The 23,245-nt window shown below is 35.0% G+C and overlaps 2 protein-coding genes and 1 pseudogene across 3 annotated transcripts; 2 read left to right on the top strand and 1 right to left on the bottom strand.

The window, feature by feature from the left end:
- The first annotated feature begins 1,335 nt into the window (after positions 1-1,335).
- On the top strand, positions 1,336-3,534 carry LOC133851896 (universal stress protein PHOS32-like). Of its 2 annotated transcripts, none has more exons than XM_062288521.1 (4): positions 1,336-1,717; positions 1,800-1,906; positions 2,338-2,456; positions 3,200-3,534. In XM_062288521.1, the coding sequence occupies exons 1-4, from the start codon at positions 1,516-1,518 to the stop codon at positions 3,291-3,293; spliced, it is 522 nt and encodes a 173-aa protein (XP_062144505.1). In that variant the 5' UTR covers positions 1,336-1,515; the 3' UTR covers positions 3,294-3,534. The 2 variants fall into 2 exon arrangements, with proteins under 2 accessions (XP_062144505.1, XP_062144506.1); XM_062288522.1 differs by having other exon boundaries at positions 1,366-1,693.
- Positions 3,535-6,583: 3,049 nt separating this feature from the next.
- On the top strand, positions 6,584-13,339 carry LOC133852668 (histidine kinase CKI1-like; annotated as a pseudogene).
- A 3,824-nt stretch (positions 13,340-17,163) lies between these two features.
- Positions 17,164-21,237, bottom strand: LOC133851437 (calreticulin). The gene is made up of 14 exons (XM_062287871.1): positions 21,078-21,237; positions 19,848-19,955; positions 19,506-19,698; positions 19,143-19,401; positions 18,987-19,043; positions 18,854-18,901; positions 18,641-18,727; positions 18,500-18,557; positions 18,292-18,359; positions 18,103-18,198; positions 17,967-18,014; positions 17,767-17,796; positions 17,584-17,685; positions 17,164-17,492 (listed from the first exon to the last, which is right to left on the bottom strand). Exons 1-14 carry the CDS (start codon positions 21,175-21,177, stop codon positions 17,481-17,483), a joined length of 1,266 nt encoding a protein of 421 aa, XP_062143855.1. The 5' UTR covers positions 21,178-21,237; the 3' UTR covers positions 17,164-17,480.
- Between the last annotated feature and the right edge of the window lie 2,008 nt (positions 21,238-23,245).

Genomic DNA, 23,245 nt, shown 5'->3' on the forward strand with positions numbered 1-23,245 from the left:
TGTCCCCTATAGCTCCCATTTTGGTTATCAACATTATATTTTCTTAAACTTGTTTGATTACTCTTAATTCTTAAATATCAAAGACGGTTGTACTTGCAACATAGACCAATTTTTTATTTTTATTTTTTCAATATGGTTGAATTACCATTTATCTAAAAAATTTAAGCTGAAATGAAAATATAGACCTTATTTTTGCGGCATCTGTTGTTGAATCACCATTTATCTTAAAATTTTAAGCAAATAAGAAATTATGAATTTAATTATTTAATTAATATTATATCACTCACTTAATATTCTACTGCTCACCTCCATAAGTAATGCTCAACATAGAATATTTAATTAAAATGAGAGGTGAATTACGAAGAAAAAATTCGAACTCGAGATATTTGCTCTAAAATCATGTTGAATCACTATTTATCTCACAAATTTAAACTGATAAAAATTTAAATTAATTATTTAATTAATATTTTCACATTTGTCGATATAATTACATTTAGCTTCATTTTTTTTTTTAAAAAAAAAAAATACTAAATAGCCATATTTTTTTTTTTACCCTACCAACTTATCACATACTCTGTCCAGATGGCTCGGCTCTCTCAGAACTTTGTCTTTCGTCTCTCCATCATCCTCTTCCTCCTTTATTTTTCTAAAAAAATAAAAAAAATGTATGCAACTTGGAAGCAAATCTACTGCGTCTCCTTCATCTTCATCAACCACCCTCACTTCCCATATCCAGTTGAAGATTTAGATGTGGTGTCCAACAAGCCTATTTGTCCGGGTACCTCCCTCACCAGACGCCACGGCGGTGCTCCTCTTCGGCGAATTCGATTCAGCCAACAACAATGCTCCTCTTCCTGCTGTAGTTCTTAAGGCTACTTGTTTCTGCAATAAGTGTTGTGGCCGGGTAGATTTGCCTCTGAACTATCCCTTGAAACCGCCATTTAAGGCAGCCCCTCTCCATTGAACCAAGAACTCAATTGGCCAGGCCAATCTTTTGACCCATTCCCGATAACTATAAAGTTTTTTTTTTTTTTTTTTTTTGTGTTGTGATGTATTTTTCCCCTCATATTCCCTTGTACCACCTTAATTAATTGTATAATGGCAGTTATGGTGTAACCATTGTTCCAGAAACATCGACATAAAGAAAGTACTTGAAATTCGATTTGCCAATAGGCCCCATCTTGAAGACCAAGACGATAAGTTTGCATCTTCACCGTACTTGACTATATATATTAATACGCCATCAAAGCATTTGTTTTTTCAAATAAATACTTATTATTCACAGTTTAGATTTATTAATAAATCCCAAAACCAGATAATCATAAAAAACTGGCAGACCCACGGACTCACTCAAAAACCACCAAATCCAAACCCAAACCCACAAACCGCCAACAGATTCGCCCGACTCGTTTCCCTCTCCCTATAAATAGTCACTGAACAAACATTTCATTCACATTCACAACCTTGAAAAAGAAAAAGTTTTCTTCAACTGTTCTAACTTTCCGGTCGAACAGAATGGCTGACATGGCAGAAAAGGAGCGGAGGATCCTCGTGGCCGTCGATGAAGGCGAGGAGAGCATGCACGCTCTCTCGTGGTGCCTCAAGAACGTGATCTCCGAGAATTCCAAAGATACCCTCGTCCTCCTCTACGTCAAACCCCCCCGTGTCGTTTACACGACTCTAGATGGCACAGGTAGGAGGGAACACTACTCGAAAGGTATATTTTCTCTGAATCTCATTGGTACTTCGGGAACCTGGGAGATTGATGGTGTTTTCTGTAATTTTCGCATTTTATTCAGGGTATTTGTTTTCGTCGGATATTTTGGCCACTATGGACAGGTACGCTAATGACGTGGCTGACTGCGTCATAGACAAGGCCAAGAGGATGTGCAAAGACCTTAACGATGTGAGTCGTAATTTCTGCTTGTTGAAGAGTAAAATTGTCATGTAAATGACATGTCCTAAATTTCTTCTGGGCGTCAATTGGTCTCTTACAAATTTTACATTAAATTATTCCTTTTAAAAAAACTATTTTAACTATTTTTTTTATTATTGTTATCAATGACCAAATTGATCGGATTTTCCATTTCATCTATGATGTAATCTTGAGCCATGTTACTACTTTTATTGGTAGTTTTTAACGTTTTTTTTTTTTTTTTTTTTTTTTTTAATTTAATTTTTTATTATCAATCAATCAATTACACTCAGCAAAAAAAAAAAATGGTATTTTGTCAAAATTGATTTTTAACTTGGAATTTAAACAATTATTTGGAGCTTAGCATGTAATTTAGTCTATTTTTAATTTTGGTTTTAACAAATTTACCCCTGCTGGATTAGGTTAAGGTGGAGACGAGAGTAGAGCATGGTGATCCGAGGGATGCTATTTGCCAGATGGCAGAGAAGTTGGGTGCTGATGCATTGGTCATGGGGAGCCATGGTTACGGCTTGATCAAGAGGTGTGCCCACTTAAATCTCACGTCAAAATTATTGAATAATATGTAATTACTAATTATCCTACTCATTATATTCTTCACAATTTCTTTATTTTTTTTTTTAAAAAAGAACAATTTTCCTTAACTCCATTTATAAAACTTGTGTTTTCTTAAGAACTAAATACTTTTTTTAATAGATTTTTCCCAACTCTTTTAATGTTATTAAAAAAAAAATGTTCTTTTTACAATTTCAAATGATACATGGAAATTTTATAGAGAATTTGAGAAAAAAAATTCCCACCAATTTATAAGAATTCTCATTCCAAAAAAAAAAAAAAAAAGGACCATTTTTATATATTCTCTATGGGGGTCTATATATGTGAATGGATTGGGTTTGTATTTATTACTCTTCTATTTTGGATCTGTTAAAATAGAATTATTTGAATTTTATTGAGCATGATTGTACCATGTGATTATGCTTTTGGTTTGTCCCTGGTCCAAAGATTAAATCTTTTTTTAACCGTGAAATAAGATGAAGCAATGACCACGTAAAAAAAAAAAGGGGGTAAAAAAGAAGTAATTTTTATTGAATAAATTCATTTTTTATACTCATTTTATCACACTTATTTCACGTCGATCGACACAGCATGAATCGAATGGTCACTTAAAAAAACAAAACCTTATATTTCCGTTCAGGTAAAATGGGCGTGAAAAATAACATTTGATTTCTGTAATTTACTGACCCATTATTCGTGTGGGTGTGGCAGGGCTTTGCTTGGGAGTGTGAGCAACCACTGTGCACAGAACGTCAAGTGCCCCGTTTTGATTGTCAAGAAGCCAAAATCTGCTGGAAATAATTAATCATTTCTCCTCTTTTGTTCTCTCTCGATCTCATTGTAAAAAGATTTTCCCTTCTTGTTTTATTAATCAAGTATATAATGCTTTTCTGGGGATTTTTTTTTTTTAATACTATTATTTAGTGGGGAATTTCCAAAGTGGAAGTGAAAGCTTGGGAAGAAGAAGCAAGTATGGTATCTTGTAAGAAGAAGCAATGACATTTTATTATATATATGGGGAATAAGCATAAAATTTTCTCGGAAAAGTTTATCCTCATAAATCAATTACCAAAGATTTATTCCCCCCAAAAACTAATGCATATTTTAGTTGTCATATAGTAATATTAATTGTTTTATCCTCTCTTTCTCAAAGAAGTTATATTTTATATAGATTTGGCCATAGAATCTATGCTGGCAGACTGAAGAAAGGAATTATAATTTTTGGATTCTTTTATTTAGGATATTTGTGTGCCAGTAAAGTCTTGAATGAATCATGTTTCAGATTATCTGTAACAACAATTCAAATTCAAAGGATTTTTTGTTACACCATAGAAATTTTGAATTTTTTATTAATATTAATTAGGAAAAAGTACACATACTCCTCTTCAAATTTCTACCACTCTATTTTCAATGTGCTCTTCAAACTATCAATTGTGTCAATATACTCTTTAAATTATCAAAAAATGTCAATGTCCCCCTAAAGTCAACAAAAAGACAAAAATAACCCTAAAAAAGTTTTAGTAAGACAAATATATCCTTATAAATTTGAAAAAAAAAAAAACTATAACTCAAAAAAAAAAAAAATTAATTTCTTTTTTTGTTTTATTTTGTTTTTTTAAGAATTTTTATAATTTTACGAAGGGTATTTTTGTCATTGTGGGGCACATTGACATTATTTGATAGTTTCAGGGAGATATTGACATAATTGATAATTTAGAGGGTATATTGACAATTGAGTGGTAGTTTAAGGGTTATGTTTATTTCCCTATAAATTAATATAATCACAATTACCGCATGAACATTTTGAATTCTTAAGGCTACTTCTATCAGCTTGTAGTATTTTCAAATTTATTGTTATCTAGAAATACGGCTTGCACTTTGCAAAGAATACTCTGTAATATAAATTGTTATATATTGTAATACAATTATCGGTCATGGGTTAACCAAACCGAAACAGTTTTCTCTTTGGGATCCCATTCATTTCTTCCAGCTTCTATTGAATCGGAAAAATTGGGTTTTCTTTCTATCTTCTTCCTTTTTTTTAAAAATAATAATAATAGTAATAATAATTTATTGATTTTACTGAGTTGCAAATATTTCCTTAGGGTCTAAAAGTGATTGACAAATAGGAGGTTTATGTGCCAAACTACACTTAAAATTTTGACGAAAAATGTCTGAGTGCCATCTCGACAACAATAATATTGCGACACGTCTCTTATAATAAAAAAATATATTAAAATAGAAGATGTTAAAATCACTACAAAACAATCGCTCATTAGCGTCAACACTTGCCGGAAGCTAAAAGTCCTCAAGTTGACGCTATTGAGTATTAGCGTTCACACGTCGACGCTAATAGGTCGACCCAAAAGCTCCAACCCTGATGATCACCAGCGTCGAGTTAGAGGTCGATGCTGATGATGACCCACCAGCATCGACATATGTCGACGCTAATAATATATGTGGTCGACACTAAAGATTGTTGCACATATACCATAAGTCGACGTTGATAGATCTAAATTTAACATTGACACTAATAGTCTATCATTAGTGTCGATTCTTGTCGACTCTTGAGATACAACATCAACGTCGACCTAAATGTCGACACTGATGGCTACTTATTAACGTCGACAACAGTCGATGCTAATAGTGTAATGTCAAAGCTATTTGTATTCTCACCTTAACCCGCGTGCATCAACATTTTTCGCCAAGTTATTAGCGGCGACATATTAGCGTTGACATTCACGTTTTGTGATGAGAAATAGTATTTTGTACTCTATCAGCTAGGATGACATTCTCAATCTATCATTAAATCAATCTTAATTAAAAAATAAAAAATAAAAATTCAAAGGTCAAATTGAGTATACCACATCAACTGAAATATATTGAAAAAAAAATGCAAAATAACATTTCTGTTTTCACTATTTTGACTGTCACCTAAATATCTTTCCATTTGAAAATTTGAATGGAACCTCGTATTTGTTGTGTGGTAATGCCAATAGCTTTGCAAGTCGATCTGGCGTTGTTTTATTGGTAGATGACCATGTTAGCTAATGAAAAGTCAATTATAAACTTAACGGCTTTTATCCTTAAACCAATAGACAGACGAGGTTTCCTGGTTTTTTCCACACTGGATAAAAGCCCCACTATAGCAGTCCAGAGTCCTTTTTGGATTCTGTTTGTAGGGGATTCACAATATCATTCGTCTCTCTCTCTCACTCTCTATAAACTTTGGCCATTTTCGCCATTTCTGGATTGATTAATGGTCAGTGGCTTTCAAAGTAAGTATGCCACTAAGTGATCTTATATATTGTTAGTGATCATCCTTGATCAGCATTTTTTTTTTTTTTTTTTTATTTTTTTTATTAGGGTATCCCACAGTACCTATAGCTATGATGTACCTCGTTTGCTGAACGACTGGCTCACACAAGGTGGTAGTCGACCCTTCCGAGCGTGGTGACCACTTTGCCAGGAACTGCAGACTAATCCCCAGCCCAATGTCCGACGCCATTCCAGACATTAAGCCTTAAATCGCAAGCTGATGGTCAGAGGCCCAAAGACCCCCTACACACAACTTGGGTGGCTGGTTCCAAGAGGGAGTTTGCACCTATGAAGTTTCGAACTCGTGACCTCATGGTTATCACACCCTAGAAGCCCAAGCCTTAACCACTAGGCCAACCCCTCGGGGTTCTGATCAGCATTTTCTCATTCCTTTATTCTCTTAATCGTTTTTATTTCCTTAATTTTTTCTATATATTGTAATATTTCATTTCATATATTTACTCAAAGTGGTTGTTTAAGAAATATATATATATATTGGTGATCATTCTCCATTTTCCATAAAATGTAGATTCTATAGAGGAGAGGTTTCAGCCATCAAAATGAAATCGGCGTCTTAATTTGGTGAACTTCTGCTCAACAATAATATGGCGGCCAGTTTGTTTTCTCATAATTCTAGTAATTCCCTCGTCAAACTTTTGAAAAAATAATAATAATAAATAATTATTTGATTATTTGGTCTTAGTTTAACTTGTAACATTTTATTATTTAATTGGCATCCAGGGACTTTCAGCTTTCATGTTCTCACGTCTACTTTTAATGAACAAACAAATTGAAAAGACTATAACCACGGAATCACGTGAATCACAAAAGAATTCTACTTTGAGGATTGAAACGACGGCAACATTGCTAGTTCCACTAAATTCATCAGCCATGAATTTTGCAAGAGCTTTAAGCTCCTCTCTAAATGGAACTGATCTCTCATCATTTGATGCCATCCAAACAAAGGTTAGTGGGAGTTATTCCCAAATCTTCCTATTTTATGTTTGCATTAATTTCCAGTGAAAACAGGAAATTCACCAATTCGATCTAAAGGTTTTTCAATCTTACCATCGATTCTTTTTTTATTTCTTCATTTTTATCCAAGAAAGTCAAACATTTCCTTTCAAATAAAAAAAAGAAAAAGAAAGTCAAACATTTACAAACTATTTTCTTTAAACTCATTTTATCTTTACGTCGCATCAAAACATTTTTTTGAGAAAACAAAAAACACATCCTAAAAAGGGTTATCAAACACCACCATTTGTTTTTTAGAAAATTTGAAAGCTTTTTTCTTATTATTTTTTTAAAAAGTATTTTAATTAAATTAAATTGATTCACTTTTGGGATAATCAAAGCAAAGTTTAACCTTAATTCTATAGTTTATCCTCAATTTTAAATAAATATTCTATTTGCTAGGTCTCACTTGTTAAAGAAAGAGGCTTGGGGGCTAACCTCTAACTGTTTCCCTAATGTTTTTTTAAAAAATACCCCATAAGTTTTTGAAAGTAAATTTTTTACACCCTGTTCTTTTTTTTTTTTCCACATCTAAAATATTTTTTTTTTCTTTTTTTTTTTTTTAATTCAAAGATACCTTCCAATATATATAAAAGAGACCAAACAGATTTTCTAATAATTAAGTCGGGTAGAATTTCTTCCATTCAGGCAAAGTCAGATTCAGACCATTATAGATCACAGCTGCTACAAGGTTACTTAAACAATAGAAGATGCCTTTACGTTACAAGAGCCTTGCTTGATCTAAGAGAGGGCACACATTCCTACCCGCTTCAGCTTTTGAGACATTGTAATTGGCTTAATTTGTTAATTGTGTTAATTTTCAGGTTGCACCGACATTGTTTTTAGCACTTTCAACGATTCCATATGTATCACAGGCTTCATATATTGGAACAGATGGATTACTATTCTCGTTTTACAAAGACGAGGATCAAATGGTCGCAGTGTTTTCCAACACATCATCTTCTCCGAACTGGTATACTCAGCCAGTTGACCGGGACAGCGGGGAGTTGTATGGAGCAGCGGTTGCGGCAGACCCAACGGTCACCAGAAACGCAAGCTGGTTTCAACAAGCCTTAAACAGCACAAGAGGCTATTCTTGGTTGGGAAATGCGTTGAACAAAGCTGAAGATAGCTTGTTTCTTAGCGCCGTGGCCATGGATGGCAGAGGTGTGATTTCCCTCGGTCTCCCGGCAAAAGTGGTTGCCCAGTTTTTTGCAGCTTTAGAATTCTTCGACGGTGATTTTCACTTGGCTACAAAAGATGGGGAAGTGATTATACAGTCGAGACTGCCGGAGACCCAGATAACGGTAAGCAACGACACAGTTTTGCTGCAAAAGGTGAGTCCAAATGGTGACCCCAGAGGTCATGTCGGAAACTTCTCATGTGAGCCGTCCGATGATGGCAGTTCGGTGCATTTTGAAAGGGAAGTTTCGGGAATGGAGTACGTCTTTTATTGCTCTATCCTTAACATTGCCGGAGTTCAAACGGTATGATTTTTGTTTAATTACTTTCTCTGCTCATGGCCTCTGCATTTACCATCACACTTCTAGACAATACGAAATTAAAGGGTTGGGTTTAAAAAGATTGACCAGTTTAATTAAATGAGTTGGGTTAGGATTGATCTATATAGTTTTGTACCTGATGTCTCGACACGACCCGAACCCAATACACAACATAACGACAAGTAATTTTTTATATGGCCTGCGAACTTGATACGAACTCAATACAAAATTAGAGGATTAAGGTTAAGATATTTGACCTGTTTAATTAAATGGATTGGGTTAGGGTTGGCTTATATAATCTTGGGATAATTACACCGTTGGTCTTTGGGGTTTGCGATAATTATTTTTCACTTTCTGTGGTTCAAAAAGTTCATGGGAGGTCCTCGTGGTAAATAATAATTACGAATCACTCTCCGAACTTATTTTTCATCCACTAGGTTAACAGGTTTCGTTAGTCAGCTATATCACACACAATAGGAAGCCGACATGTGTTCATTACAATAATAAAAAAAAAATCTAATAAAAATAAAAATAAATATTTGTTTTAAAAAAAATAAAACAAAGGGTGGCCAGGGGTGGGCTTCGGGCCACCCCTTTGTATTTTTTTTTAAAAAAAAACAAATATATATATATTTTAATAGTTTTATTAGATTTTATATTTTTTATTGTAATGAACACGGGTCGGCTTCCTATTAGATGTAACATGGCTAACTAACAGAATTTGTTAACTTTTGAATAAAAAATATGTTCAGGGACTGATTTGTAATTATTGTTTTTCATGATGACCTCCCATGAACTTTTTGAACTACAGGGAATGAAAAATAATTATAGCCAATCCAGAGACTAACGGTGCAATTATTCCTATAATCTTATGTCCATGTTTCGACACGACTCGAACCCAACACATGAACATAAATTGCCACCCCTACTGACCAGGATATGACAAAGTTCGTGTTCTATGGTAATGTAAGACTGCAACCCGCCAACTACTTTGCTCATACAATTTATCTGAAGTTAATTTCCTCTGTAGTCATTTCTTTGAACTCATAAAGGAAACGTCAGAGTTTTCTCTATTTTTGGGAGATTTTTGTATCCAAGACATGAGGATTTGTTATCCGTTTGTCTAATGATGTTCCAATATATATTTCTGAGGTGTATGTTTTGGCTTTTCCCAACAACAGAATAATAAGCCTTATCCAACGAAACAGCAAGATCTCGGTCATGCTTCTTATGATTCTGTTTGTTTTCACGGTTATCTCGCTTTGTGTCTTCTTGTTCTTAATAGTTAGAACAGCAAAGAGAGAAATGTTCTTATGTGCTGCCCTTATTAAACGTACAAATGGATGCAACTCAACAAGCAGAGCGCAAGAGCATGAATAAAAGCCACGCCTTTGCAGGAGCAACTCATGATATTCGTGCTTCAATTCTTTGGCAGCTATCACTGGTTTGATAGAGCTTTGCAGTCGAGATTGTAATCCTGACACAGTTTTAGAGGGAAACTTAGCACAGATCAATACTTGCACAAAAGACCTTCTTGGTAACTGTTATGCTTTGGGTTAGTTTTAATTATTTAATTTATATTCTAACACTTTGTTTATGTGTGAGCTCAAACTCCTCATTAATTAAAGAGACCCAACACGTGTAATATTTAACTAAAGTAGAAGATGAATTGATGGAGAAAATGTTCGAACTTAAGACCTTTAGATATGATACTATATTAAATCATCACTTGTTTTAAAAATTTAAGCTAATAAGAAATGATTAATTTTAAGCATTCAATTTATATACTAAGATTTATGCAACCCAAAAAAGAGAAAGAAAAAGAGAGTAATAATATAAACCAAGGTCATTAAAATAGATTGCTTCCAAGGACAAGTGTTAAATCATCTCAATTTGTGTGAATATTGTAAAAACATGCTCGATCAGTACTTGTGTATATAAGTTTATAACTGTTTAATTTGGAACGACCTTGGGGATTTGTAATTTTGTAGAACCTTTCATTTTCTCATGGAAGTTACTTTTGGAACAAATTACTCTATTGTTAGCCAATCAGACTCACATGACTTGAATTTTCTAGCATTTTTTTAGCCATAAAAGAGGAACTATTTGGGAGTGAGAAATTGCTTATCTTTACAACTGTTTGATTTATATAAATGGTTCAGGCTTATTGAATTCAGTTCTGGATACAAGTAAGATTGAAGCTGGAAAAATGCAACTGGAAGAAGAAGAATTCAACTTGGCTCAGCTCCTTGAGGATGTGGTGGATATGTTCCATCCTATGGCCATGAAGAAAGGTGTTGACGTTGTGCTTGATCCTTGCGATGGCTCAGTTGCCAAATCATGCCATGTTAGAGGGGACAGAGGAAAGCTTAAGCAGATCCTATGCAACTTACTTAGTAATGCTGTGAAGTTTACTTCAGAAGGTCACATCACAGTTCGTGCAACTGTCCAGGAAACAAGTTTGGAAAATGTCATAATGGCTTCTAATTGCAGTACGTTGTTGGATTGTTTGTGCCAGGTTTGTTCCAAAAACAAGAAAGGTTTAAATGATATGGATGCCCTTCGAACAGCTCAACAAGCTCCCAATCTCACTGAATTTGTCATTGAGGTGGATGATACGGGTTTGGGAGTTCCTAAAGACAAGCGAAAATCTGTTTTTGAATTCTATAATCAGGTTGAGGAAACATCTTTTGGCCAAGAAGGATCTGGTTTGGGACTTGGTATTGTTCAATCTTTGGTAAGTAATACAGATAAATATGCAGTTGATGCAATGAAAGACTTTGCCATGTTTGTTTTTGCCTTTGTTTTCTATCTTTCGTTTTGTCGTACGTTAACAAACAATTTGAAATACAAAATGCTCTTCAAAATATAAGAACAGTTTGACATTTATGTCATATCAGAACACTTTATTCAAATAAAAAACAGAGAACACTTCCCAAAAACCAGTTTTCTATCTTTTGCTTCCTTTTGAAAGTGAATGTTGCTTTGATTTGCTAAATCTTGTTGTGTTTATGCTGTAGGTGCGTCTGATGGGTGGAGATATAAGAATCATTGACAAAGAGCCTGGTGAAAGAGGCACCTGCTTCAACATCAGTATCAAACTTCCCACATATGAAGCAGAATCAGCTGACGCTACAGAAGAATTCCCTGGAACGCACAATGATCGCTGCCCTGCAAATGGATTTCAATCTCTTGCATTACTTCGTGGCGGTTCGCCTAAACTGGATAATCTCATGTAGTACTTCTTATAGCAGGTGATGAACGGAGGAAAGTTTTGCTGAAGTACATTGAAAGCTTAAACATAAAGGTGTCATATGTAAAGCAAGGGAAAAATCTACTCCCACAACTGGAGAGAATAAAGCAGAAGCTGGACATCTCCTATTTCAGCTTCTTAGAGAAAACCCAGATGGGTTCACTTGATTTCCTGAACAAAACTGCATCTTTCAACTCTGATTCCGAAGCAAATTATGTGCCTTCATGCAGCAACTCCAAGAGTTCATCTGCCGGCATCATGCTTGTAGTGATTGATGCCGGCGCCGGTCCTTTCTCCGAGCTATCTTCAGCTGTGGTTAACTTCAGGAAAGACATTCAGAATTCAAGGTGTAAGGTTGTCTGGTTGGATCATCCAACCGACCATGTTGCTCATTCAGAAGACCCTCCATATGATCACATTGTGTATAAGCCTTTGCACGGCTCACGCTTATATCAAGTGCTGGGATTAATACCTGAACTGAAGAGATTCAATTTACCGGAGTTAGTAGACAACAATTCTTTGAATGAATTCAGCTGTAAAGTTCTTGAGCTGGGGGAGTCTTCATCTCATCAGATGGTAATACATAGACATGATGAGAGAAGCACTGAATCCACTGATAATAAGCCTTTGGATGGGAAGAAAGTTCTGCTTGTTGAAGATAATCCGGTGTCACGCCGGGTGACTACATGTAATCTCTGTAAACTTGGCGCAAACGTGGAGATCTGTGAGAATGGAAAGGAGGCCTTTGATCAAATCTGCAAACTCTTTAGTGATCAGAGAAAGGAAGGACCCTCCAATTCTCTCCCTTATGACTATGTTTTTATGGATTGTGAGGTAATTTTCCAAACCAAATCTCAACTTTATTTTCATTTTGCAAAAATACAAACTTGCACCTTTAATCACTCATTAGAGAATTTTGGAAGTTTTCCAGTTAACAATAGGATTAACAGATGTCATTATAAAAAGATGTCACTTGCACTAACAAAAATGTCAGTTTAATAGACTCGTTTTTTATTTACAGATTCATAAATGCAGTTCATTTTCTACATAACTAATAATACATAGGGGAAACCCTTTGAATTGTCGCCGCTTTTGCAATTATCCCCTTAAACTTCAAAAACTCTTAATTTAGTGTATCAATATTTTAATTTTTTTTTTCTTAATTTCACCCGTCCGTTAGAATTTTCTCTTAAATTCTATCAAAATTCTCAAAATACTCATATATATATTAAAAAGAACTATTAAAAAATTTCAAAGATTCAAGCATGGATATTTTTGCGAATTCCGTTAAATCTTGACCAATGCTTAAATCTTTGCAATTTTTCTCCTAAAAAAATGGAGGGGTATTTTGAAAATCCTAACGGAGGGAGGAATTGAAAATATTGAAAAATTGATACACTAAATTAAGATTTTCTCTTTTTTTTTTTGTAATTTAGAGTGGTAATTACAATTGTAATAGAAGTTCGGGAGGTTTAAGTGAAGTTTCTCCTTATACATATGATTTATTTTTTGGTGACATTTAATGAATTTAAATTGTATTTGTGAATTCAGATGCCGATAATGAATGGATTTGAAGCAACAAGACTGATACGGATAGAGGAACAAAAGCATGGCACCCATATACCTATTATTGCATTGACAGCCCACATAGACCCAGAGCTAGTAAGCAACATGTTTCAATATGGGATGGATTTACATTTATCAAAGCCATTGCAACAGGACAAGCTGTTGCAAGTAATCCAATCTATCGACAATAAACGATAAACAAAACATTAATTGGATCTATTTTCCTCATTTATTTATTTGTGGGATTAGGTCATTGTCACTAGCAATCATTTTTGCTCAATACATTTAATTTTGTAGGTAGCATAGCATTCAAATAAATTAAAATTTGTGTTTTCTCTAAGTAAAGGTTTTTAAGTCTTTTCTTCTTGGCCTATTGTTTATTTTCTGTTTTGTATTTGTTAGAATGTCAATTAAATGATTTAGGATCTATTTGAAATTGCGTTGGGAAATACAGCTTTTGTCTACAAAGCCCCGCTATTGAAAAGCTATTACATACCTGTTTGATAACTACATGTCTAAAGTGCTTTTTGAATATTATTGATGTTTGGTAACAAAACTAAAAAAGTGCTTTTAGTTGCAAAAATGAGCTCCTAGGCAGCCTCAGCTTGGGTCTCCCTCCCTCTGAAGCAACTCCAACCACAGCAACAAGAAAGACAGAACGAAGGGTTGGGTAAAGATGTTTCTAAAGGGGCACGGTTGTAATTATGTGAAACTGGTATGGATATTTTTGTCAGTTAATAAGTTTAATTTTAATGAAAACTACGGCGTGCATTTTCTCTAGGAAGTCGTTTAAGCAAAATCCTCGTTTATTTTTGAGCTTTCAGCAAAACGTGGTTCCAAGGTTTCTGGATCTCAAAAGCTCTTTGAGGTTTTTTTACCAAACAGGCACAAAGTTCTTGAAACGGGCTTTTGGGGTATTAAACGCACTTTTAGGCTCATCAAACGCACATTCAAATAGTTATTTAACATGTTATTAGATCGAGATATGATATATTATCACTTCAAGATATAATTTTTTTGTCTACCTTTGTTCAAAGTGATCAAGAGTTGTGTCTTGAAGTGACAAAAGATCATATCTCTATTAGAGCGGGAAAAATGATTCTTTCACAACTCTTTTGCACAACTTCCACACAACCAAAACACATTGATGGAACTCATGTATGGTTGTGTCTTGATTGTATGAAAGTTGTGTAAAATGAGTTATACAAGAATCACCCCATTAAAGCAGAGATCGTAAATTCGAAGTCCGACATTCGAACTAAACTACCCAACAAAAGGACTCTAGAGACATATAGAGATAAGATCTTCAATGGACTTCCCCAGAAACTGTGTCTAGATGTGCTCTGTCTCGTGTGATTATTGGAAAGAAGGATGACACTCCTCACCTACCTTGTGCCAAACGCTTCACCTAACTTCCATGGAGTGTCACACTCCCTTTGACACACTGTATGTGTTCTGCCTAATATATAGATTTTCCTGACATAAAGGGCAAAGTTTGGAAATGTGTGCTAATATCAGTTAGAATGCTTGTGGATTATTTGCAATGTTCGGAAATGTATACTAACGGTAATGGAGTTGTTAGAGTAACAAAGAAAGTTATTTGAAAACCTTCATTTACCTCTTAATTTTTTTTATCACTTTTGTAATCATACTTTTAAACTTTAAAAATTGTCAATTTAGTGTATCAAATTTTAAATTTTAACATTTCGTTAGAATTTTCTGTTAAATCTGGCCAAAATTCTCAATATATATATATATATATATATATATATAAATATATTAATTTTTTTCAAAGATTCCGGCGTTAGTATTTTTGCGAATTCCGTTAAATCCTAACGTAACGCTTAAATCTTAACAATTTTTTCCTTTTTTTCACTAAAAAATGGGTATTTTGAAATTTTGACACCACTCCGTTTGGATTTAACGGAAAATCTTAACAGAATGTTGAAACTGAAAAAATTTAAAATTTAAAAATTTAAAATAAAAATTGAAAGATGAATACACTAAATTAACACTTTTTAAAGTTTGTTGGAAGTAGCCCATTTGACTTTGTGAAAGGGCACTAATATGGCGTTTGGATGGAAGAAATTTAACATTTCTTTCGGCATTCACATTCTCAGGAATGTGTTGCTTGATTTTGAGGAATGTGATTAGTCTTAACTTTCACGGTTAGGGTTAATTAGGAATCTAATAGGATTCTTGGAAATATGAGATTTTTCATGTTTAGTTTGCTCTTAAGCATTCTGAATGAATTATTATTATACCCAAATTTGGCGTAAAGATTCGAGAAGCCACTCTCGACATGTGATGCTCGTTTTGTCCAAGGTAATTCAATCCTTATCAATTGTCTAATTAAAATTTTAAAAGAATAATGTAACAATCTGTATTCATACAGCAAACCATTCGTACCTCAAAAGTAAAATAAGTAAAGCTAATGTTTAAAAACTTTTCAAAATTTGAATAAGCTGATAATGTAACAATCTGTACATGTTGGGATTTTAGAAGTTGTTCATGAAGGAAAACTACTTGAGCTGCTCTAATCACTGTGTTATTAGAAGTCGTATTAGAGTAGAATAATGTTAAATAATGATAGATATTTATTTAAGTTAATCTTTTAATTATTTGTAGCACTATAGTGCAGAAGTCATTTAGTAGTATGTTTCTATTGTTGTTTATAGGAGTTTATTTCAAAGTTAAGAGTAGGAGTTATCTCCAAGTAGCTTATTTGTATTAATAGTTTATCTTCGGGTAAATGTAGGAATTCACCTCATATTCTATGTCTTTGTAATTTTCTTAATTTATATGTGTGAGTGATTAATAAAAAATAAAAAGTATTAAGCTCAAGTTTTGTGTTTGAAAATGTCTAGTTCTCTTAGAACTTCAAATCTATCTCGTTATGTGTTTATAAAATCATTCACGTGACACAATGCATATACGAATTAAATGCCTTGATCCAGCATGTGATAGGCTGGCTTTCGAATGGGGAGGGGTCAAAAGGCCATTTCCATTTGAAACTGCGCCATAGAATTCTGGTGCAACCCAATCAAACATGCTGAATTGTACGTCTCACAGTAGGATTGGCATAAAGGGCAGAGGAGGTCTTCCTGAGATGCATGGTGAGGGTATTTGAAGATGTTAGCCCCAACTCTCTGGAAGGGAGTTCCAAGCAATTCAATTCTCCAGGCCAAACTGCCTGAGCCTATAGATTGAGTTTTTAGGCTCCATATATAGTTTCTTCCAAAGCTCTGGAACTAGGGCATTAGGATAGCCTGCTGTCAGGCTAAGAAGTAGTTCATGGGCAGTTTTGAAATAGAACTGACCTGAGGAAGAGGGTGTCCAAACCCATGTATCTTGGCCAGGGTTAATAATGCTCAGGTGGATTTTTTCGGTTCTGATGGACAGAATTGGAACAAATAATCTGGTTTAATCTGTAAAGTGATCATATTAGCTAAAATATTAGACTTTTAACTAATTTGCTGGAGATGCTCAACAGATTGGCCCGAGTCACAAGGTCCCGCTTCGCCATCAGTAGTTGTTGCCTCAGGGTCAGGGCCTGGAATTTGACTTTATTTGTAATTCTATTCTATGCTCAACAGTCGACAATGATTCTACTCTGAAAACAGTCGTGTATCTCTACACTTTTTTGTAAAATTGACTTTCATGATGATAAATGGCTTTCTATAGAAGGCAAGAATCATTTAGTCGTGTGTTGTAAGTAAGACCCATGATTGTCCAAATATGATCATTGCAAGCACACTTGTTCCACGACAGACCTGATCATTGCAACCACATTCTCCTTAAAAGGCATCGTAAACCTGAGGCTAGTGAAGGTTGCTACCATTTGAAGAAGATATCGCGTCACCTCAAAATTACCAAAGCGTTAAAGTTTGGTGGAAAATTAACTCAAAAAGTATTCTAGTGCTGAACGTCGCAGCAAAATCAACAAAGCGTTTGCCTTGCGAAACATCTTCCTAGAGATTCATATATGCATGCTTTTTACCAACGGACGGAAACTAAAATCATGGAAAATTCAAAATTTCATAGGCAAAAAATAAATAACAATCAACAAGAAGCCAAAATCCACTGGGACATTTTTGCCATCAAAAGCACAGCTTTAATGTCTAAAATTACTTCATAATTGTGATGTTATCGAACGGATGCATATCCTCTTTGTTCTAATGGCTCAAGTAGTTTGAAAAGACATTAAAGCAATCAGTCGCGCAGAGTTCTGCATGACGCCCAACCGTTTCTGAGAAAAACTTCTACTACTACAAATAGAAAAAAGGAAAAAATTTTAGGAGCACTTGGCAGTCAACTTTATCTCCAGGTTCTCTGTCCCTTACAGTTCATCCTACAAACACAGAGCACGAGGAAAGAAAAAGATCAATGAACAGTATAAAAACAAAAATGGTACACTTCAATCAAGAGGAAAGAAAACCTACGTGTTTCTCTTCTTCCTTGGTTTCAGCGTCGTCTGTGCTTTCATCTAGTTTGGCTTCAGAGTCAGAGTCTTCTGCTGAGTCATCATCGTCTTCATCCTCAGCCTGAAAAACAGGTCAGCAGAATTAGGAAAACAGTAAACACCGCAAAACATATAATTTACAGAAATCTGCTCGTAGGCTTACATCAGAATCAATTGGATCATCCTTCGCTTCCTGGTAAATAACCAAATTCAGGAGTTAGAAAGGAGCAAATAAATAATGAGTAACAAAAAGACCTAATAAAACCAGTATTGTTGAAAGACTCTTCAGCATTCAGTAAGTACTGCCATGAGTAAAGTTTTCCTATAGGACAGACAGATGATATGGGCAAAGAGAGTAAGTACCTCTTCCTCTATCTTCTTCTCTGCCTCCTCAAATGCTGCCTTCTCAGCCTGCATAATCAATTGATCAATCAGATATCACCTCCAACCGAACAGTTTCTTCTATAGATTCAAAGATTAGAGGAAACGTCGAACTTACATCCTTGTGCTTGCCCCACGTTTCTTCTGCCAGCTGCTTGGCATATTCCGGATCATCAGTAATCAAGACATTGTCAAACAAGGTACCGGATTTCACCTGAAAATTACACATCTTGCTTGTCAGAATTTAACTTGCATGGAAAAATAACAGTGCCCAAAACAAAAAAAAAAAAAGTCAAAGCATCATAACCTGCCACAGTTCAATGCCGACATACTTCAATTTGGGGTAGACATGGAGATCTGGGTCATCCTTGAAATCTGTTTACATTAAAACCAACTAGTGTCATTGAACACCATTATCAACTCAACCTCCTATCTGAACTAATAAGGTGTCACAGCATACAAAACAAAGAATCGTTGATATTATATTATGCTAATGTTCATGACAAGCAACGAACCTGGGTTGTCAATCATTGGTGCCTTCCACTTGCCCTTGTAGTTGGGGTTCTTAATTTTCTACAAGTAGGTAGAGAAAAGTTAAGAAATAGGGGATTCTAAATCACAACATGCGTCATAACTTGTACTAGAATTCTACAGACCTTTGGCGTCCATTCGCCCTTGTACTCAGGGTTGGGGATGGTTGGGGCTGTCCACTCACCATCTTCCTCGTCATCCCAGTCCTCAGGCTGAAACAACAAATTCATCTTATCAGTAACTATACTACTATTTTCTGCCAAGTAAAATGCACTCAGTAACTACATCATCATCAGAGACGTGTAAAATTTTGAAAAAAGAGGGAGTTCAGTGAGTACCTTCTTGGCATCAGAGTCAGGAATTTCCTTAGGGATGTCATCGTAGCCCTATAATACATCAAAGTGTCAGATTCCATGTACTTTTTAAAAAACTATATAGAACAAAAGGGTTTTAAGAATTAGGATACGCTACCTCTGGCTTCTTGTCTTCAGGATCAGGAATATACTCTTTGTCATCCCAATCTTCTGGCTGTCAGCATTAATATAGTTGGGGCAACATCAATATCCAACACCTAATAAGATAAAGCTAAAATAAAATTTATCAGACTGTGAATGGATAAGTAGTTACTTTCTTGGCCTCAGGATCCTTGATTTTCTTGGGAGGAAGGATACTCCAGTCGCTGTAGACACTCCCAGATTGCTTCTCCACATTGTCAATTAGGATGCTGTATGAGGCATCTGGGTTGAGAATGAATGTATAAACATGAGTGAGTTGGTCAGTCTCACACGGAACATCCTTCTTGATCAAGTGATTTGTGTCATTGTAGTGGAGAATAGTATGGACTTTCTTGGTGCTGTAGCCACAGATATCTGGTCCAAACATGATACTGCAGAACAACCAATTATCCAATACCAGATCAGCAACTTTCAACAAGAATATAGTTCACAGTGAAAGACAAAATGTCAAATTGCAAGGGAATATGGTATAGACCTGTAAGGGGTATCACCACCAAATTTCTTCTGATCAGTTTCACCACTGAGTAATTTCATGTAGCCACCACCACAGTCAAGCTTCTGCTCATGCTTGACAGAAAACTGGAAGACTAGTGTCTTATCCTTGTTGCTGAATTCAGGGAACTCAGCTGAAATAGCATAGAATCTGTAGTCTTCACTTGTCTGGATACCTGTTTAGAAATCAAATGTCAACATCAAAAGCTTCATATTTTTTATTTAGAAACCCAAGAACGAAGCATAATACAAAGATGCCAAAATCAATTCAATGCATCAAGTTGTACTTGTACATATACAAATATCATACAGTTCAGAAGGGTACCTTTGTCATTAGGGTCTCCATGCCATTTACCCGCGGTGTAGTTCCATTCCCCAGCCACATTTTCATCTTTCTTCCAATCAGATTTAACCCACCGACTTTCCCATCCATCTTTAGCATTTAACCAATGATACATGCACAAAGAACACTTAGTCAGATTTAAAGTTGAATACTGAAGTTGGTTTACAAAAACGAAAAACTCACATTGACTAAGCCAGATAGTTGCATCTGATTCAGTCAAAGTGTCAAGCATCCATGAAACAGGTATATATCCCTGCCCCTTAGATAGATTTGGGGGACCACCCATGGACCCGTATATCTAAACCCCATATGTACATGAGTGGGCGCCATATACACACACACACACACACACAAGATACCTTCTCCAGTTTAACTGCAGGTCCACGTTTTCTCTTATGTCAAAGAATGGAATGTACAAGATTCAACAGTTTTACTTTTTCTTATCCTTCCTTTAACTACTTGGAATTATTCAAAGTGCAATTCAATTCTAAAGAATAGCTGCAAATTGATCAGCATAATAATGAATACACCTTGAGGAAATGTCACCAAGATATGATACTAAAATCTCTGGTATAATTTTCTTTTTCATTCAAGAAGCACATGCCCATAGTTCTTCAAAATGCAAGTATTTCTATTCTCATGATTTTATATCATTTCCATGTATTTCTATAGCCGAATCCATTATTGCACGCGCGCAATAAACATCTATTTGGAATCCATTATGAGCGTACATGACCTAAGCAATTTTTTTCAATGGTTATCGAACACCGAAACAATAAAAAGAAATGATATAATCACAAATAAACTAACGATTAAGCTCACAAAACATAATTTTATACAAATCTAAAACAAAATCAATCAAATCCAATTCCACACATTTTCACATTACGATCCCCGATCGTGAACGAAACCACTATTTGACCATTTCCACGACGAGAAAATTCAAAACCAAACACGAAAATGTCAAAGTTTTCACAGATCCAGTCCAAATTATCACATTCACACCAAAACCATCAGATCGAACCGCAAATCCAGACAAAACTCCGATCCTTCACGAATCGTATGTACTTCTACATTAATTTGAGCATATAGAACCACCAAAATCTTAATCCGTTAAAATGCAAGCGAATTGCAATGGCATAAAGCACGATCCAAGCACATACATAAACACACACACACACACAAAGAGACTAGAGAGGAAGATATATATACCCTCAAAGCGTTCTTCGAAGAAAACTTTGGCGGAGGCGATCGCAAGGAGAGAGAGAAGGAACACAGAGAGAAGGCTAGGGTTTCGAGCCCTAAACGCCATGGCTTCTGTGAGAGTGAGGGAGAGAGAGTTGGAGCTACAGAGATAAAATGTGAGAGCTGGGACTATTATAGGTGGTCTACTTCGTTGCCCTCTACGGTGAGGGCTAAAAATGGTAAATGCTGAGGTAGATCAATTGGGTGACGTGGACGAGTGACAGAGTGACAGGTAAGTTTGGCTTGTCACTGCTGTGACATGGCTGAGTGTGATTCGCCCGTGCTCGAGTTGTGGAGGTTCTAATTGGATGTAACACGTGGGTAGAACGTATGTGACGCGTCTACGTAACTGCCCTCGACTACGTAGGATTTAAGTGGACATCCTATACCCGAAGAAGGATGGACACGTGGCACGTGGATACTGGTTGGTGGACTGAAAGTAGGCCCCACTTGAATGTTCACCGCGCCAGGGCCCAGCGGATAACCTTTATTTTTTTATTTTTTTATTTTTGAAGTCGGATAACCTTTATTTAGGTTGTTTTAAATGTTGTATTCGACTTCTTTTATTTGGTCCCAAATGGGTTGAGATTGTGTAGATGCTGTAAAGAATATTCCCAACTTGAAAAAGTTAATGATAAAGTTTTGTTTTAAATTGGATTTTAGAAATTTTAATTTAATTTGTTAAATTAATATTTATATTTAGAATATATAATTATTATATGTTCTAAAAATATGTGTCAATTTAATAGATTATAGAGCCAAAAAAAAAAAAAAATTCTCTAATTTAATTTGGTTAAAGTTCTATCCAAATCAATTGATTTAGCTCAAATTTTTCCACCAAATTTGTATCTTAAACATAATTTCATGGTAGACAGCCAAGCGATTGCTGATGATACGACATGTCATATGAATGGTACAAAGGCAATGGGTAACAAGGTGAAAATGACACCAACAAGTGCCAAGTAACCTAAAGAGCCATGCTTGAGACATGGAGATTTTAAAAGGATAGCAGTTGGAATGGATATCCATTTAACCCATGGAATGGTGTTTGAGCTTATTTATTGTTTGGCTCAAAAAGGTTAAAAAAAAAAAAAAAAAAAAAAAAAAAAAAAAAAAAAAAAACTCAATTGAGATTCTATTTGCTTGAAATGAACACCCAATTGAGATTCCTTATTCAATAATACTTACGTATTATATCGGGTGCAATACATTTTACTTAGGTCGTATATTTTGTAACAGCAAAATTACAAATAATTAAAAAAAAAAAGTGATTTGAATATATTATGTTAAGGTAGCCTAACCATTTCAATAATCGAACTTAGAATCCATTTCAAATTGACCGCTAAGTTTCTGACCATAAAAATTTCCTTGGCGGAGAAAATCAGGATCCTTGGCTGGTGGCTTGTGGTAAAGGTGTAGTCTGTAGATGAAAATGTAGGAAAAAGAAAAAGGATCTTTCGAGCATTCTAAAATGTAGAGAGGGAAACAATGTGGAATAGGTCATCCTATTCTTAAGGGTACGGGTGACGAGTAAAACAGCTTTTTTGGTGCAACGACTATAATTGTTTAAAAATAGTGGAATCGTGATAGGCACTCTCAACCACATCATTGTAAAAGACAAACTTTTAGGAAGGTTACCAAAATCATCCAAGTGGGCCGGCCCTGCCCTCGTGTATTCCTGTTTATTTTGTAGAGGACGCTTAGAAAAGATCAACGAAGTTTTAGTAATAGAATATGGAGACAGGTTTTGGGTGAGTTATTCTGTAATTTTTTTTTTTTTCTTTAAAAAAAATAATGTGCCTTTTAAAATTACAATTTAATCGATATGATACGATTACGATTACGATTTCTGTACAACTCTAACAGCTTTTTTTAAAATCAACCATTAGATATGTAAGACTCATATGTAGAAAAACAAAACTCATATGTAAGAAAGCAAATCCAATGATTAATTGTATAAAAATTGTAAACGTATCATATTTCTTTAAATAATATAAATGACCCTATTGATGTAGATAACTGTTTCGTAGACAGATAACTACCACTACACTGTTATTGACTCCCAACATTAGACTACTACTACTAACTCTCAACACGAGAGTACTTTATTTAAATAAAATTTGCTACTTGTCCTC

The sequence above is a fragment of the Alnus glutinosa genome, chromosome 12, assembly GCF_958979055.1.
Source record: "Alnus glutinosa chromosome 12, dhAlnGlut1.1, whole genome shotgun sequence".
NCBI classification, from domain to species: domain Eukaryota; kingdom Viridiplantae; phylum Streptophyta; class Magnoliopsida; order Fagales; family Betulaceae; genus Alnus; species Alnus glutinosa.